The sequence below is a fragment of the Calidris pugnax genome, unplaced genomic scaffold, assembly GCF_001431845.1.
Source record: "Calidris pugnax isolate Ruff unplaced genomic scaffold, ASM143184v1 scaffold68, whole genome shotgun sequence".
NCBI lineage: Eukaryota > Metazoa > Chordata > Aves > Charadriiformes > Scolopacidae > Calidris > Calidris pugnax.
In genome coordinates, this window is record NW_015090921.1 from 2,127,474 (window position 1) to 2,144,036 (window position 16,563).

Sequence of the window (16,563 nt, forward strand, 5' to 3'; positions counted from 1 at the left end):
GAGATACCGGGAGGGGGGGGTGTCGGGTCCGGGGGGGGGGTTTCTAACGCGGTGCCGCCCGCAGGTGTACCGGCACGGAGACCGCTCGCCCATCAAGGCCTTCCCGCGGGACCCCCACCAGGAGAGCGCCTGGCCGCAGGGCTTCGGGCAGCTCACGCAGGTGAGTGCGGGGCGGGCGGCGGGGCTGCGACCGGGACCGGGACCGGAGCGACGTTTAACGACTCCCCCGGTGCCGTTGCAGGTGGGGATGCGGCAGCAGTGGGAGTTGGGCCGGGCCCTGCGGCGCCGTTACCGCGGCTTCCTCAGCGACACGTACCGGCGGCAGGAGGGCAGTGCCGGGGCTCGGCGGGGGGGGGGGAGAAGGGTCTGGGGTCCTGGTGGAGAGTGAACTCTCCATGAGGCAGCAATGGGCCCTGGTGGCCAAGAGGCCAATGGGATCCTGGGCTGCACAAGGAAGAGTGTGGCCAGGAGGTGGAGGGAGGTCATTCTGCCTCCCTGCTCTGCACTGGGGAGGCCACAGCTGGAATCCTGCATCCAGTTCTGGGCTCCCCAGTTCAAGAGAGACAGGGAACTGCTGGAGAGAGTTCAGCGTAGGGCAACAAAGATGATGGAGGGGTTGGAGCATCTCCCTGATGAGGAAAGGCTGAGAGAGCTGGGACTCTTGAGCCTGGAGAAGAGAAGGCTGAGGGGAGACTTTATCTACAAGTATCTAAAGGGTGGGTTGAAGGAGGATGGAGCCAGACTCTTTTCAGTGGTTCCCAGTGACAGGACGAGGGGCAATGGGCACAAGCTGGAACATGGGAAGTTCCACTCCAATCTGAGGAAGAACTTCTTTGGGGTGAGGGTGGCAGAGCCCTGGAAGAGGCTGCCCAGGGAGGGTGTGGAGTCCTCTTCTCTGGAGATCTTCAAGCCCCACCTGGATGCTCCTGAGTGATGTGCTCTGGGCAACCCTGCTTTGGCAGGGGAGTTGGACTGGATGATCTCTAGAAGGTCCCTTCCAACTCTGACTGGCCTTCCAATTCTGTGACTGGCCTTACCCTGGGGACAGGATGGGGCAGCAGCAGCCCCCCCTCAACCACCTGTGAAAACCACCTGCAAAGCCACCAGCTGTGAAGCGAGGGTGACAAAACAGGCACGCTGTGCTGCTGTGGCTGGTGCTTGTTTCTAACTCGAGATCTTGAGATATTTTTCTTTTTTTTGTCACGCCCGTTGACAAGAACGCAGCCCGTGTTTGCCCTCCCCCCCCCAGGGCACTTCAGTACAGTCCCGTGGGAGTCTGTACACATAAGCAGTAGTTACTGCCCAAAAGTGACTCTCTCCTTGGTTTCCGCCTCTAAAGAGTCAACAGCTTCATTCCCCCAAAGCTATGAATTTTCTTCTCTCCAGGATGTTGCCACACTTCATAATAGTTCTTGAGAAACTGGTAGGTTTCTCTTGTAAAAAAAGTTACGGAGCCCTTGTGGAACCGTGTGCTAAGTGCAGGGGAAAATGTGAAAGATCAAAAAAAGTAAGGAAATAGAAAATTTCTCCCCCCCCACGTAACCCCTGCTGGCTGATCAAAGAGGTGTGAGTCAATGGAACTTGTCTTTGTTTCTCCACTTTTGGGCTCCCCAGTAAATACCCAGCTCTCCATAGTTCAGGAGACATCCCTTCTCTGACATTTTGCTTCATCAACAAAACTTCCAGCTCAAACACAGATCCTTTAACCTTCCTCCCTAGTTCCTTTCCAAACATACTTCACTCTCATAAAGCTTTTGCCAGCTGAAGCTGGTTTTCCTTCTCTTGCTTGAGAAGGGAAAACAAACCGAGGCGTATGCAAACAGAAGCTGTTCTGCTCACCAAGCCCCAACCCCTGCTGGAGTTGAGCAATCTTCCTCTTGTAAGAAGTGTTGCCTGTGGGTGACATGACCGTTTGTCACCTGACTCAGCGACAAGCTGGAGCCCTGGCAAAAGGTGCTGAAGGAAGCATGTCAACTCAGGGCTTAATTGTCGATTGGTTTTTTTTTGTGACACTTCTTGAATTAGATCCTTATCTTTTGAGATATTTCCATTCTGTTTCTTCAGAGGTTCCCAAGGATGAAAGCACCCCTGTCTAATGAGCACAGGGTCAGTTGCTTTGAAGCCACAATTAAGAGGTAAAAGTGGGTAGAAATTGTCAGAGAAAAGACAATTTTTTTTCTTTCTTATGACTTAACGTTTTGAGAGGTACTTCACGTGGGAGCTGCTACACAGAGTGAGCATATGCATTTCTCCTTATGTTTCTCTGTCATGTAACATTTTAAAAAACAATCCCAATCTCAACATTGTATTTCATTTTTCTGTTTTTTTTTTACTCTTATTGCAGATTCAACACGCTCTTTTCTAGGACGTTCTTTCACTATTTCCTATGTGTTCCTCTTGCTTGATCACTGGCTTCTCTCCAGTCTCCCCCTAAGCGTTTTCAGTACACAGATACCAGAATTCCAAACTTTTGTTATTTTGACCCTCTGAGCTTTTCTGTATTTTTCTCATTTCTCTTTTTTTCTGGCTCAGATCTCTCTCTCTGAGCTCTGGAATGGTAAGTCTTGGCCCATTAATCCCAAGAGCCCACAATGATCTGTAAATATAGTGCCTTTCCTATCTGCGCCCATCGTTATCTGTATCTCTGTCTTACCTTTCTCTGACTCTTCCTCATATTCCAACTCTTTTCTATCTGTAAATCTCCACGCAGTCCCTCTGGTCCCAAACAAACTGCTCCGGTATTTACACACCAAATTGTGTCCATCCTTATGGCTTTGCCCAGGTTGACATCAGCAGCTTCAGTCACTTCAACCCGTGTTATCCTGTTGTCCCTGAGCAGCTCCAGGGCGCTTGGCGACGTTCCTCGGCGTCCATCCGAGCAGCAGCAGCGGGTTCCTAACGGTAACGTACTCTGTCCCTGTCCTGGCAGATCTTCGTCCGCAGCACAGACTGTGACCGGACGCTGATGAGCGCGGAGGCCAATCTGGCCGGCCTCTATCCCCCAGAGGGACCACAGATCTTCAACCCTAACATCTCCTGGCAGCCTATCCCTGTGCACACAGTGCCCGAGTCTGAGGAAAGGGTAAGTAAGTCAGTCTCAAGGATATGTACCGACTACTCGAGCGGTGCGTCGCGCTGACTTCTCCCAAAGTCTTTTTCTCCAACCTCTCCCGGGACCTGCTTAGCAAAGGTTCTTCTGTTCTCAGAACAAGACAAGAATTCAGGGGCTGTGTTCACTCAACACGTTAGCTGCAACACCTCAGCAGAACACACACCATCCGGAGCGTGTTAGAAGGCAGAACTTGAGGCTGTGTTTGTAGCTGCATCCATCCCCCTCGTCAGGGTTTCGTTACGGTCGTGCGTGTCGACTGCAAATGCTGTCCTTGGGCGTTCTTGGTGACCTGGTTGCTCTTGTTGTCTCTGCCCAGCTACTGAAGTTTCCTTTGACCCACTGTCCACGGTATGAACAGCTACAGAACGAAACGCGGCACTCAGCAGAATACATAAATAAGACCAAAGAGAATTGGGTAAGTGATTGTTTGCAGGAGATAAGGTGGTCTTAGGCTCTGTAGTTAAAGTATTATCAGGCACCTCTCTCTGTATATACTCAGAGCTCTGAGAAAAGGGTAGGAATACCAATGCATGTAATATAATATGAGATAAAAAAAATTAAAGACCTTTCTCTTTTCTCGTACCTACAGCAATTCCTACAGATGGTGGCAAATGAGACTGGGATCCGGGATGTCTCTCTCGAGTCTGTTTGGAGCGTGTATGACACGCTGTTTTGTGAAGTAAGTTTGGCCATCATCTTCCAGCCACGGGCATCTGGGCTTTAAGGCTCACTAAGTTTGATAGAAAATGAGTTTGCAAAATCCCATGAAACAACTCTTCACCATTCCCACCCTACAGTTAGAAGTAAAGTTCCAATTTCAGAATAATAACAGTTCCTACCCCCTAGAGGCTTGTGCCAGGAATTTCCTACTTTTGCACCCCATAACCTCCCACTTTGTAGCTTAGATATATATTGTGACAGAGCCAGAAAAAGTCCACCTACATAATAAATACCTCTTTTGAAAGTCACTAGAAAATGACTGCAATCTGAGACCTTTAGATCTCTGTGGACAAGTCTGAGTTAAGTAAGGTAGAAAGGAGATCTCTGGAAACTGAAGGAGCTTTATCTTTATGATTTAAGTTGGGGGCTTAAATTAGGACTATTCCTGGTTCTACCTCTCTCTTTCTGTTACTTTAGATCAATCACTTCTCTTTCTCTGCTTCTGTTAATGCCACCTCTAGCTTAAATTAGGACTATTCCTGGTTCTGCCTCTCAGATCAATCACTCCTCTTTCTCTGCTTCTGTTAATGCCACCTCTAAAAGAAAATAATCCTCTTCTAGATTAAGTGGGGTTCATCCCCACCTGGCTTTTGACCTATTCTGAGGTTTGCCAGAAAAAGTCTCTAGAGACATGTTACCTTTTTACTCCTTATAGAACCCCTATAATCCCCAAGAACTTGGAGAATAGCTCAGTGTCCCAAAATGAAACCAGAACGTTTTGAGGGAGTTTTACCCTCAAGGCTGATCAGTCTCTTGAGTTGCTTTGGGCTTCCTCTTTTTTTTTTTTTTTTTTCCTTGCTCTTACTAACAGTGCCCAGAAAAGAAGGATTGTTTTTCTCACCTGAGCCAGTAGATTCATTCTACTATCTGGCTGGAGAAAATAAAAAAGTCCAAGAAATAGCTGAGCTTACTAGCTATCCTCTTTGTAAGTTCACAAAAAACTAAGTATCTAAGTTGCTGATGGGAGTTTCTCCAAACCACTCAGACAGAATGGGTGTTTAAGGATATTCAGCCTCATCTTCTGGTACTTCAAAGGGATGTGGCATAGCAAATTGGTCCGAGTAATGCCAGGGAACCACAACTGCTGGTTTTCTGCCAGTATAACTAATCCTTTCCTGTAATGGGTTGGCTGCAAAGCAAATTCTTCTCTTGCTTCCCAGTTCTGTGTATTGTGGGTTTGAGTACTGGGTTTTGTCAGTGGTGCATCCCAGTATTACGTCTGCAGAGAGCTTCCTAACTTCCTCCAATATTATTCCGTGGCCCTCAGAGCTTCTAGGGAGATTCTGCTGCAGGTACACCAGAAACCTTGAGTTTGTGCTCTCTTTTGTTATTTTTTTTTTGACTGCATGCCATCTGTAGGGCAGAATCAGCCCCACGTGAAGTAAATGCCCTAAGATTACTGTATTGACATTAACAACATAGCACAACTGAGCACAGGGTCTTCTCAGAAATGTAGCTCCTGGATTTATAAAGGATTTATAACCTTTATCCATCTCCTCCTTAGTTTCTGAAACAGCATTAAACCCCACGTATATTCTTTGTACGCAGCACAGAAGCACAAACAGAAAAGGGGCATATTTAAAATAATAGAGGAAATGGGGAGCAGCGTGGGCAGGTCCCCACACACCCTGACTCCCATTCTCCAATTAATCTGTGATCTACTTGCAGCCCAGCGTTCTGTTTCTCTCTCTCCAGCAAGCACACAAGATGGATTTGCCAGTATGGGTGACACCAGATGTCATGACTCACTTGAAGCAACTGAAAGACTTTGGGTTTGAATTTCTGTTTGGGATCCACAATCGGGTCGAAAAAGCTCGTCTGCAAGGCGGTGAGTGCATCAGGGAGGGAGCTTCGTGCAGCTCTCTCTGGTTTTTTTGCTTCTTACCAGCTCTTCCCTTTCCTCAGGGGTCCTGCTGGATCACATAAGGAAAAACCTAACCAAAGCAGCCAACGCTTCTGCCCGCCAGAACCTGAAACTACTTGTCTATTCAGCAGTAAGTCAGAGCTTGGGGGCTGGCTTTTATCCATCTCCTCCTTCTCGAAAGGGACTGGGGCTTGGTGATAGTTTTAACCCTTTCTGGCTTCTCTACAGCCCATGCAGTGACCAGGACGTGCATCTTTGCCTCTGGCTGGGTGGGATGTGCAGGATCTGGCATCATTCCTCTGGGGCCCCTGAGACAAACTCCCAATCTGCGCTTTGTTCCTGTTAGCTCAGGCTCGTGGATGAGACTGGCAAACTTTGGGGAGCTGCTGCTGTATTTATTTGGGAGATGGATGGGTTGATGCTACTCAGATGTGCCATTTCTGGAGGGTAGAGTCATCTCCCCTTTCCAGCAGCTGACTGACTGGAAAGTCAAGCATCTCTCCCCGGTTGCTCCCTAAAGATTAGTTCTTAAAGAACAATGCAGGATACATATGGTTGTGTTTCACTTCCTCCCCTTCTCTGGCACACACTTTTAGCAGTCCAGTTCCTCTCCCTTCTTCCAGATGGAGGTTACAAAGGTGGCATCCCCCCTCAGCACTGCCCTCTCTGTTACTGGTATGGTCTGAGCTGCCCTGCCGCATCCCTAAGGGTGACTGATTTGGTTTTTTTCCCTCTTTCTCAGCATGACACCACACTTGGGGCACTGCAGATGGCTCTAGATGTCTACAACAAGATCCAAGCACCATACGCCTCATGTCATTTATTTGAGCTGTACCAAGAGGATGATGGGTGAGGGCTGCAGTGAAGATGTCTGCTGTGATTTCACCTCAAGGGTTAGATACCTAGGCTAGGCTCCACCCTAGGGGGATGCAATCTTCCTCCTGGTGGCAGACTCTTAGGAGGAAAACTATCACCAGAATAAAGGAAAGGGTGTGCACACCAAGTGTTTGGGAAGGGATGACTTTAGCTGGAGAAAAAAAAAACAAAACAAACATAATCTAGCTGTTTTTTGTTTTCAGTAACTTCTCTGTGGAGATGTTTTTCCGGAACGAGAGTGAAAAGGAACCTTTCCCACTGACACTCCCTGGCTGTCAGCATAAATGCCCACTGCAAAGATTTTTGGAACTCACAGATCCTGTCGTTCCCCAGGACTGGGAGCAGGAATGCCAGGTAGCAAGCAGAGTGCATGACACAGGTGAGCTCAGGCTGGACCAGAGCGTGGCAGAAGGGTAAAGCTTGGATTGGTACCATGTTGACCACTCCTTTTCTCCCTTGCAGAGCTGTTTGTGGGCCTGGCTGTGTGTGGATCCATTCTTCTTCTCCTTATAATCCTCCTTTTGACTGTACTCTTCCGCATCCAGTCTCAGCCCCCTGGCTACCGGCACGTTTCCAATGAGGGAGAAGAGCAGGCCTGACAGTTGCTTCAACTCCTTCCCCAGCAGTAGGAGGGAGCAGCGTTGCCCCTAAGGATGATTGGGCACCTTCAGTTACTGAGCATTCTTCTGCTTTGGCCATTGCTTCCCAGAATGAAGCTGGACTTGATTTTTCGGACGCTTTCTAAAGGTGACGTCCCAAAGAGAGAGGACTGAGCTACTCTAATGGAAACGACACCTTAATTCTAAAGCCAGTAACTGTGTGGTGCCCCCAAGTCCTCGTACAGCTTACCTAGCCTGGGATTCCCAACTTGGCCAGTTGGAGCTGGTCTTTTCCTCCTTTCAGTGACTGTAAATGTTACCACTCACCACGCCTGTGGCAGAGGGGCTTGGGCCTCCAGCAGCTGCCACGTCCAGTGCAGTCAGGAGTTGCATCTCTCTTCAGGGCCAACCTGCTTTTGAGTGCTTTTCTCTCAAGCCATTGGGCTAACGATGGTGGGAAGGCCGGGCTTGAAGCAGAAGGCCCAGTTCACCAACAATGCACCGAGACTCATCTACTGTCCACGCAGGGGGAACTGCTGCAGATAGGGCAGACAGTGAAAAGCATTTCTTGAAGTCGCTGCTAAGTCCTTGCTGTTGACAACTGGTCTTTTTTTTTTCCCTCCTCAGGTTGTGGTGCCAGAGAGAACTGGCCTGGAATCAGGGCAAGATTGAAAACCTGGCAGTAGTTTCCAGGATTCAGCTCAGAGTAGGTTACCTATTATCCAAAGCAGCTCTAAGTGCTTCATCAGAGAGATGAGTTCCTGTGGCTGTAGCAAACCCACACCCAGTTTCTTGTGCAATGTTGGCTCTAGAAAGGAGAGTCCCCGTAGATAAGAAAAACTTGAGCTGAATCTAAAGATTCAGCCTTTGAATTTGACCTTCCCACCTCTGAACTTCCAGTACCTATTGCAGGGAGTATCCTGTACTGCAGGTAGTCCAGATTTCAACTGCAAGCCCATTCTGCTTGCAGGATGTTTTTATGCTGTAATTAAAGAGATGTAGCACAGCTATTACCTAAGACTAGATTAAATGCCAAGTTCTGTAGTTTTTCTTCCTGGTTTCTCTAGCTGATGGACAACAAATCAACAGAACCCTGTTAAGGATCAGTTTGCAGGTGACTGGGGATCCCTTTATTTGCCACGCTTTGGCATTTTGTCCAAAGTGTGATTTTTTTTGTTTTTTCTCCAGGCTGGCCTCTCTGCGCACTGCAGATGCTGCAGGGAACTTCCTGCCAAGTTCTCACCACCTGCCTCGTAGCTTTTGGCAGAAAACGAGAGACTGCAGCAGGCACCAGAAGCACGGGCTCTTCACGTGGTGATGCTGCACATTCACTTCTCGCTTTTACTTCCCTTTCTGCTGCAGTTCCCTTCCCCTCTTGGCGGCAGAAGCCTGTTCTTAGGTTACAGCCATTTCCTTTTCTTCCCCTAAGGAGCACCGTGGGGACTTTTCCCTACACCCTCTGCCAGCATGGGAACTCTAAATCAGCAGAAGCAGCTTGCTGTTCTCAGCATCTTCCTCACCTTTTTGTCCTCTGAATTTATCTAGGTCTCCTGCACAGCAAGACAAAGTCATAAAGGAAAAGCTACTGCCTGTGAGAACAGGCACAAGAAAGAGGTAATAGAAAGTGCATTTAGGATGACCAGACCTGTTATTTTTAAACGCAGCGATTTTTGCACACACAGAGCAAAGGTTTCTATGATGATTTAGACATTTTGACTGTGAATGACTTTCTGTAATTGTTCCAATACATTTCCTTTTCGTTATTAAAAGCAAATTCGCACTGAACTCTACTCCTCTTTTTCTCTAGGAGTTCCCCAGGCTAGCACCAGCGTGCTCGGTGTTGGAAAACAGGCAGAACTGACTGCAGTACTCCCCCTCCCAAAGTAAACCCCTGATTTACAATCACAGCAGAGTGAGAATGGAAATAAACTATTCTTGACAGCAGCAACCATGCACAGATACAGCTTAAAATGCAACCTGTCCAACATAGAAGGGTCCACTGTAGACACGCTACTATGACTGGCATTTCCACCACTGTTCTAGGTCTCTTAGCCCTCCTGCAGAAAGGTCAATAACTTCTTCCCCTATACAAAACCAGTGCAGTGGAATGCCCAAAGCAGCCACTCTCTGTATCAAAGAACCATTTCAGTTTAGTACAAAACTTTATTAATATCAATACCGCGAAACTATAAAAGTGAACACAGAGAATCTGAGCAGGCCTGGAGCCTCAACCTCTGGGAGAGCAGCAACGCCCCATACAGAGAATCTGAGCAGGCCTGGAGCCTGTCCCATCCCTCAACCTCTGGGAGAGCAGCAACGCCCCAGACAACCTTGTAAACAAACTAGAAAAAGCAAAACTTTTCAGTTTAACAGCAGTCTTGAGATTTGGCTCTGAGCATGGGTGTCTGGAAAAAAAAATAATCCCTTGTTTCTGCTTTACAACACTTCAATCCAATATCCTGAAGCACATAGGCATGGGTGAAAAAAATACCTAATCAGTGGCAAGAAAAAGCCTAGAGCTCTGAAAATCAGTAGATTCTACAGAATCAGTAGATTCCCAGCAGCATACTGCCCTCATATCCCCTCAGGCAGGTCAAGAGCTCTGGCATCATCATGTTCTTCGTGGTCTAGTTACGTAGCTGGAAGCACAGAATAGGCTGAGCCCGAGATCTCAACAGACACACGTTTTCCAAGCAGCTAACATATGAGAGAGGCTGGTGTTCCCAAGCTACCCATGGCCTCACCCCTGGCATCATCATGTTCTTCGTGGTCTAGTTACGTAGCTGGAAGCACAGAATAGGCTGAGCCCGAGATCTCAACAGACACACGTTTTCCAAGCAGCTAACATATGAGAGAGGCTGGTGTTCCCAAGCTACCCATGGCCTCACCCCTGTGAACATTCTCCCTTTTCAGGACACTACCTTTGTTAGCAAAGGGTTTCTCAGCTCAGTCTGACTAGAGCAGGCTGGGCACCCTGTCACGAGCTGCTCTGCAGCAGGCTACAGGAGATGGTAACTGCTGACAAGTGACAACAAGCAGATGTGGCAGGCTGGAAGCAGTAACTTCAGCAGGATCTGAGAACATCAGTTTTCCTAGTACCTCCCCAAAAAGGGTAGTAACTCCACTCGGAGGAGGAACCGGGCACTGACACAACTTTCTAGAAGGGGAAGCAAAGGGAATCAGGGAAGCAAGATCAGATCCAGGGAGGAATGACAAAGTAGAAGCCTAATGCCCCGCATGGCTTACACTGCCCATTGCCAACACTGAATTTGTACCCTGTGATCCAGAAAGGATCAAAACACTAAATCATTTCTCTAGATCTTTCCCTTTTTGCTTCCTTCCCTGTGATTTAGAATCTTTGGTTTTTGTTCTCGCCTCCTCCAGCTCCCAGCGCAGTAAATTAGCTTTGAGTTTGCTCGTCCCAGGGTTTGCTTGCCTCTGCCCTCCACTTCGGGACAAACTCCGGCCTCCAATCTGTTCTGTCATGGCTTTCAAAAGATGTTCTTGCTTCTTGGCCACCATCTCCTCCCGGCTCCAGATCAGAATATTAAAGCCTGAGAGGAAAAAATTAAACACTATGCATCAGAAACTCTACATCAAATAGAATACCTTAGGCTTATGTCACTAAAATGCCAGAAATTCAAAATGCTTTGTCTATTGTAAGATATTTCCAAGGTGCAGAGGATGCAAAGATATTCATTGCAGATGCTATCTCCACAAAGCCAGAGAAATTTCATCTAAGAAACATAATCAAGTACTTCCTGATCTCATCTGTCACAGATCTAAGACCTAAATCTGCAGGCAAGCTTCCTTAATCCCATACAGCCTGCGAAAAACTGAGTAATCTTGGCTCTGCAGCCTAGGAAATGAGCTAAATGAAAGGAAGGGAGAGGGCACAGCCAAGCAGGAGAAGGCTTCCCCCCTGCTCCATCGTTTTCTGCTCCTGTTCATGGCCGGCAGATGGCAGAGGCTCCCTGCTGCAGGGAGGCTTCTCGCTCCTCATCCTCTCCAACTTGACCCCCCCGGGAATGTTTCACAGGAGATGCCTAGCAACTTGTTTTCTAACTGTAGAGGTGAAAGACTGAAAGGAAGGTCTTGATCTCTTTTACAGATGTAGGAAATTAGAGGGGACTAACTAGCAAGTGGGATTTCAGAAACCCTCACTCGCAACTTGCTTTATTCAAGCAAGTTTATAACAAGCTTGTTCTTTTCTGGGACTGGAACCCACCCATGCTTAGTGCCCCAGGTTCTCTTTACTTACCCATGCCAGAGGCCAGCGTGTCTCCCATAGGGTTAAATTTATTGAGCTGAAAATGGAAACACAATCAGAGTCTGCAAGAGCATCACTGCCTACGTAACAGTCACGAGAGCAGCACAGCTTACATAACAGCACAAACCAGCTGGAAAAGCCAACGTTCCCTAAAGAGTATCACAGAAAACCCAGGGGTGACCATGGACCAGCCCTGCTCGAGTCAGCAGCTTTAGCCAGCAGCCCCTACCCTCACGAGAGCATGAGTCTGTCACAAGTAAAGAGGACACTCCTCTTGTTCCAGTCCCTAACCCATTATCTCCCGGCTGCGGTTCAACACATTTTCTTTTTACAGAATCACAGAATCTTCTAGGCTGGAAGGGACCTTTAAGATCATCTTGTCCAACCGTCAACCTAACTGACAAAAATAGACACCCGCACAACAAACAAGGAGCATCATCACTAAACCATACCTCCCAGCACTACATCAACCTGTCTTTTGAACACCTCCAGGGATGGGGCCTCAACCACCTCCCTGGGCAGCCCATTCCAATGGCTGAGAACCCTTTCAGTGAAAAAATTTTTCCTAATATCCAGCCTGAACCTCCCCTGGCGTAACTTGAGGCCATTTCCTCTTGTCCTGTCGCCTGTGACTTGAGAGAAGAGACCGACCCCCACCTCTCTACACCCTCCTTTCAGGGAGTTGTAGAGAGCAATAAGGTCTCCCCTCAGCCTCCTCTTCTCCAGGCTGAATAACCCCAGTTCCCTCAGCCTCTCCTCATAAGACTTATTCTCCAGACCCCTCACCAGCTTTGTCACCCTTCTCTGGACCCGCTCCAGCACCTCAATGTCTTTTTTATGGTAGGGGGCCCAAAACTGGACACAGTACTCAAGGTGAGGCCTCACCAGTGCCCAGTACAGGGGGACAATCACCTCTCGGGCCCTACTCACCACGCTGTTCCTGATACAGGCCAGGATACTGTTGGCCTTCTTGGCCACCTGGGCACACTGCTGGCTCATGTTCAGCTGACAGTCGACCAACACCCCCAGGTCCTTTTCTGCCAGGCAGCTCCAGCCACTCTGCCCCCAGCCTGTAGCGCTGCAAGGGGTTGTTTTTAGCTGCAGAGCTCAACTCACCGAGATGATACCAGAAGCATTTGGATCATAGAGCTGACAAACCATCTCCCCGGTGTTTCCATCGAATACGTCAACAGTTCGTAGCTCGTTGACCGTGTACCCTGGGAATTTAGGGTCTGGGTAGCGACCTGCTACGATGAGGTCATAGCGAGGATGCCACGTTGCCTGGTCATAGAGCAGAGGGATGGGGAATTCAGAGAAAGGGACACAGCTCGTAGTGACACACACCAGACAATCATAGAATCATAGAATTGCCCAGGCCGGAAGGGACCTCCAAGGGTCATCTAGTCCGACCCCCCACAGTCAGCAGGGACACCCCCAACTAGACCAGGTTGCCCAGGGCCTCGTCGAGCCCTCACCTTGAATATCTCCAGGGATGGGGCCTCAACCACCTCCCTGGGCAACCTGTTCCAGTGCTCCACCACCCTCACAGTGAAGAACCCTCTCCTCATCTCCAGTCTAAATCTGTTCCCCTCCAGCTTGAAGCCATTGGCCCTCGTCCTGTCACTGCAGGCCTTTCTAAACAGGTTCTCCCCAGCCTTCCTGTAGGCTCCCTTCAGGTACTGGAAGGCTGCTATTAGGTCTCCCTGGAGCCTCCTCTTCTCCAGGCTGAACAACCCCAGCTCCCTCAGCCTGTCCTCATAGCAGAGGTGCTCCATCCCCCTGATCATCCTTGTGGCCCTCCTCTGGACCCTCTCCATCAGGTCCATGTCCTTCTTATATTGAGGGCTCCAGACCTGCACACAATACTCCAGGTGAGGTCTCACCAGAGCAGAGCAAAGCAGAAGAATCACCTCTCTGGACCTGCTGGCAACACATCTTTTGATGCAGCCCAGGATGGGATTGGCCTTCTGGGCTGCAGCTGCCCACTGCCTGCTCATGTCCAGCTTCTCCTCCACCAGCACTCCCAAGTCCCTTTCCTCAGGGCTGCTTTCCAATCCCTCACCCCCTAGTTTGTATTGGTGGCAAGGATTGTTCCATCCCAGGTGCAGAACCTTGCATTTGCTCTTGTTGAACCTCATGAGGTTCACCTGGGCCCACCTCTCCAGCCTGTCCAGCTCCTTTTGGATGACATCCCATCCCTCTGGTGTATTGACAACACCACACAGCTTGGTGTCGTCTGCAAACTTGCTGATGGTGCCTTTAATCTCTCTGTCTATATCATTGATAAAAATGTTAAACAGTATTGGCCCCAGCACGGACCCTTGAGGAACACCACTTGTGACTGGTTTCCATCTGGACTTTGAGCCATTGAGTACCACCCTCTGGATGCGACCATCCAGCCAGTTCCTTATCCACTGAACAGTCCACCCATCAAATCTGTAACCCTACAATTTGGTGAGCAGGATGTTGTGGGGGACCGTGTCAAAGGCCAACCAGCAGCGTGAGCAACAGTCTGTATATCCCACCCAGCAGTGCAGTATCCTGACCAGAAATGAGACAGTTCCTGATTTAGAGCTGGCTGCTAGCACCAAGTGTGATGTTCCCCTCAGACTGCGCTGCCTCAACTCACCTTAATAGGTGTGAGGTGCTGGAACTGCCGATGCGGATGTGGGATCAGATGCTGTGGCTTGGTCCAGTCTGAAGAGGAGTAAACCCTGATTTCACTGCGCTGGTCTGTGCTCAGGAGCTTGGCACCATCCGTTGGGCTGAAGTAAGCTAGGAGAGGAGGACAATGTGGAAAATAAAAGATGACAATGCTGTGATTGACAAGAAACATTACAGTCACATTTCGATTGGAAACCCATTGCTATTTTTGTAATAGGTGAATATGGTCCTGTGTCCCAACAGACAAGACTTTACCTGTCTCAAACAAAATCAGAGCTCTTACAAACAGTAAGCCGAAGCCTATCATGCTGGGTTACACAGGGAAGAATCATTATTCTAATTTTAGAATCACAGAAAGACTCACTGCAAAGAAAGGAACTTGCTCGTTCAAATGGAAAAGTTAGTGGAAAAGCTGGAGATGGGCACTGGCAGTTTGGACTTCCATGAACTGGTAAAACTGCACCCAAGGAACAGAGGTCTGAGTCCCATGCTCTGCTTTTGTCAAATGAACAATAAATTCAGTTTTCTACCTTCAGCCTCCGCTGATGCTCCCACACTCACCTCTCAAGGCACAGTGCCAGTTTGTATGGCAAGTCCAAGACCACCCTGCAGCTGCCACCCCCTGCCTCTGGCCACACGTTTCCGCTGCCGGCCTTGCTTTAACACTTACCTACCACCCAACTTCCAATCTTATGGAAAACTAACATTGCCACAGCAATAAAAGCCGAGCTGAGGGAACTCTCTGCAGCCACCCACGCAATGAAATCCTTATCCAACTCACCTGCATTGACAGGTTTGTCATGAGGAAGCACATGAAGAAAATTCATTTTGTTTTTGATGTTCCTGAGGTCCCAGATTTTGACTGTCTACCAGTTTGCATGGCAAGTCCAAAACCGTGCAGCAGCTGCCACCCCCTGCCTCTGGCCACACGTTTCCGCTGCCGGCCTTGCTTTAACACTTACCTACCACCCAACTTCCAATCTTATGGAAAACTAACATTGCCACAGCAATAAAAGCCGAGCTGAGGGAACTCTCTGCAGCCACCCACACAATGAAATCCTTATCCAACTCACCTGCATTGACAGGTTTGTCATGAGGAAGCACATGAAGAAAATTCATTTTGTTTTTGATGTTCCTGAGGTCCCAGATTTTGACTGTCTGATCCACAGACGCTGTGGCCAACAACCACTCACATCGGGAGTTAAACTCCACGTGAGTCACTTTCTTCTTGTGCAATTTCTTCCTCCAAATCTGCAGCAAACAGAAAATCACACAGAAAAGGAAAAAAAAAAAAAAATCAAGGCTTGGTGTAAAGAAATTAAATAATCTACTAGTGCAGAGTAGAGGCCACACATTCACAGAGTAACAAAGCTTCTAAAATACACCAAGAGTTTACCCCCTGGAAACAAGAAAAGAGAAGAATGACCTTGGGAACTAAGTGTTTAATTCTAGGAGAACTCTGCTTCACCTGATTTGTTACAGCTATGAGAAAGGAAAATGCAATCCCTGGTTCGTGGAGGGGAGTGCTAATGCCACTGCACTGTACAAAGCAAGATCACATCTGGAATATTTTATACAGTGCAAGTCTCCCAGCTGCAGAAAGATTAAAACAAAGTGGAACAGGTACAGAAAATGTGCTGCCGAGATAACAGTAAGAAGGAAGGGCCTGGTTTGTGTGAAAACACCAAAAGAGCTTGCTTTACCACAGTAGAAAAGGTGAGAGGAGATGGAATTGGCTTCTAGAAATACATCAGCAAAGCAGCATGAGATTTGGAGAAATATTTCAATTAGCAAGAAGAAATGGATATAAATTGTCCATGAACAGATTTATATCTGAAGCTGGGAGATTATTTCTAATCAAAAGGGTGAAGCTGGCAATATACAATGGGTTCCTACAATAATGGGTATCTCCCAAGTGCAGGAAAGACTGTCACATTCTTTCAAGAAAAAAAAATGAAAGGAAGCAACTAACCTTGAATAAGCACAAATCATTTTTGAGCGCTCCTGCCTCTGCCCACTGATTTACACAGCTGCCTCCGGCCACAGCTCATCGGGTGGCAAACCCTCGGAGATGTTACCCTTACAGGCAGAAGGAATGGTAATTCGGGTGTGAGGGTACAGCAGGCTCTTGAAACTCCAGACTGGAAAGCAGAGCCTGCCTCCGCCTGCCCTCTCGTGTCTAACGGCAGTAGCGCAATTTCTGTCCCAAAATTTGCTGAATTCTGTTTGCCAGCAGTGTGCCCAGGTGGCCAAGAAAGCCAACAGCATCCTGGCCTGTATCAGGAACAGCGTGGCAAGTAGGGCCCAAGAGGTGATTGTCCCCCTGTACTCGGCACTGATGAGGCCTCACCTTGAGTGCTGTGTCCAGTTTTGGGCCCCCTGCCATAAAAAAGACATCGAGGTGCTGGAGTGGGTCCAGAGAAGGGGAACAAAGATGGTGCGGGGTCTGGAGAAAAAG

General features: G+C 48.5%; 2 protein-coding genes across 2 annotated transcripts in view; one reads left to right on the forward strand and one right to left on the reverse strand.

Moving 5' to 3' along the window:
• Nucleotides 1-61: 61 nt before the first annotated feature.
• ACP2 (acid phosphatase 2, lysosomal) lies at nucleotides 62-8,956 on the forward strand. The gene is made up of 10 exons (XM_014950336.1): nucleotides 62-160; nucleotides 242-328; nucleotides 2,930-3,082; nucleotides 3,429-3,527; nucleotides 3,702-3,791; nucleotides 5,528-5,660; nucleotides 5,738-5,826; nucleotides 6,439-6,545; nucleotides 6,776-6,951; nucleotides 7,035-8,956. Exons 2-10 carry the CDS (start codon nucleotides 248-250, stop codon nucleotides 7,169-7,171), a joined length of 1,065 nt encoding a protein of 354 aa, XP_014805822.1. The 5' UTR covers nucleotides 62-160; nucleotides 242-247; the 3' UTR covers nucleotides 7,172-8,956.
• A 967-nt stretch (nucleotides 8,957-9,923) lies between these two features.
• DDB2 (damage-specific DNA binding protein 2) overlaps nucleotides 9,924-16,563 on the reverse strand; it is a 19,144-nt gene continuing 12,504 nt past the window's right edge. Inside the window, exons 7-11 of the mRNA XM_014950334.1 lie at nucleotides 15,179-15,356; nucleotides 14,071-14,216; nucleotides 12,558-12,722; nucleotides 11,433-11,478; nucleotides 9,924-10,725 (exon numbers count right to left, since the gene is read on the reverse strand). Coding sequence (XP_014805820.1) covers nucleotides 10,478-10,725; nucleotides 11,433-11,478; nucleotides 12,558-12,722; nucleotides 14,071-14,216; nucleotides 15,179-15,356 — 783 coding nt within the window. The 3' untranslated portion in view covers nucleotides 9,924-10,477. The remainder of the gene's footprint in view (nucleotides 10,726-11,432; nucleotides 11,479-12,557; nucleotides 12,723-14,070; nucleotides 14,217-15,178; nucleotides 15,357-16,563) is intronic.

What these genes read in the sequence shown, in the direction of transcription:
- ACP2 (XM_014950336.1), top strand. Translation starts at nt 248, where the DNA reads ATGCGGCAGCAGTGGGAGTTGGGCCGGGCCCTGCGGCGCCGTTACCGC. An exon ending in ACACGTACCGGCGGCAGGAG is followed by an intron (nt 329 to 2,929) that starts GGCAGTGCCGGG and finishes CTGTCCTGGCAG; the next exon opens with ATCTTCGTCCGCAGCACAGA. An exon ending in AACTACTTGTCTATTCAGCA is followed by an intron (nt 5,827 to 6,438) that starts GTAAGTCAGAGC and finishes CCTCTTTCTCAG; the next exon opens with CATGACACCACACTTGGGGC.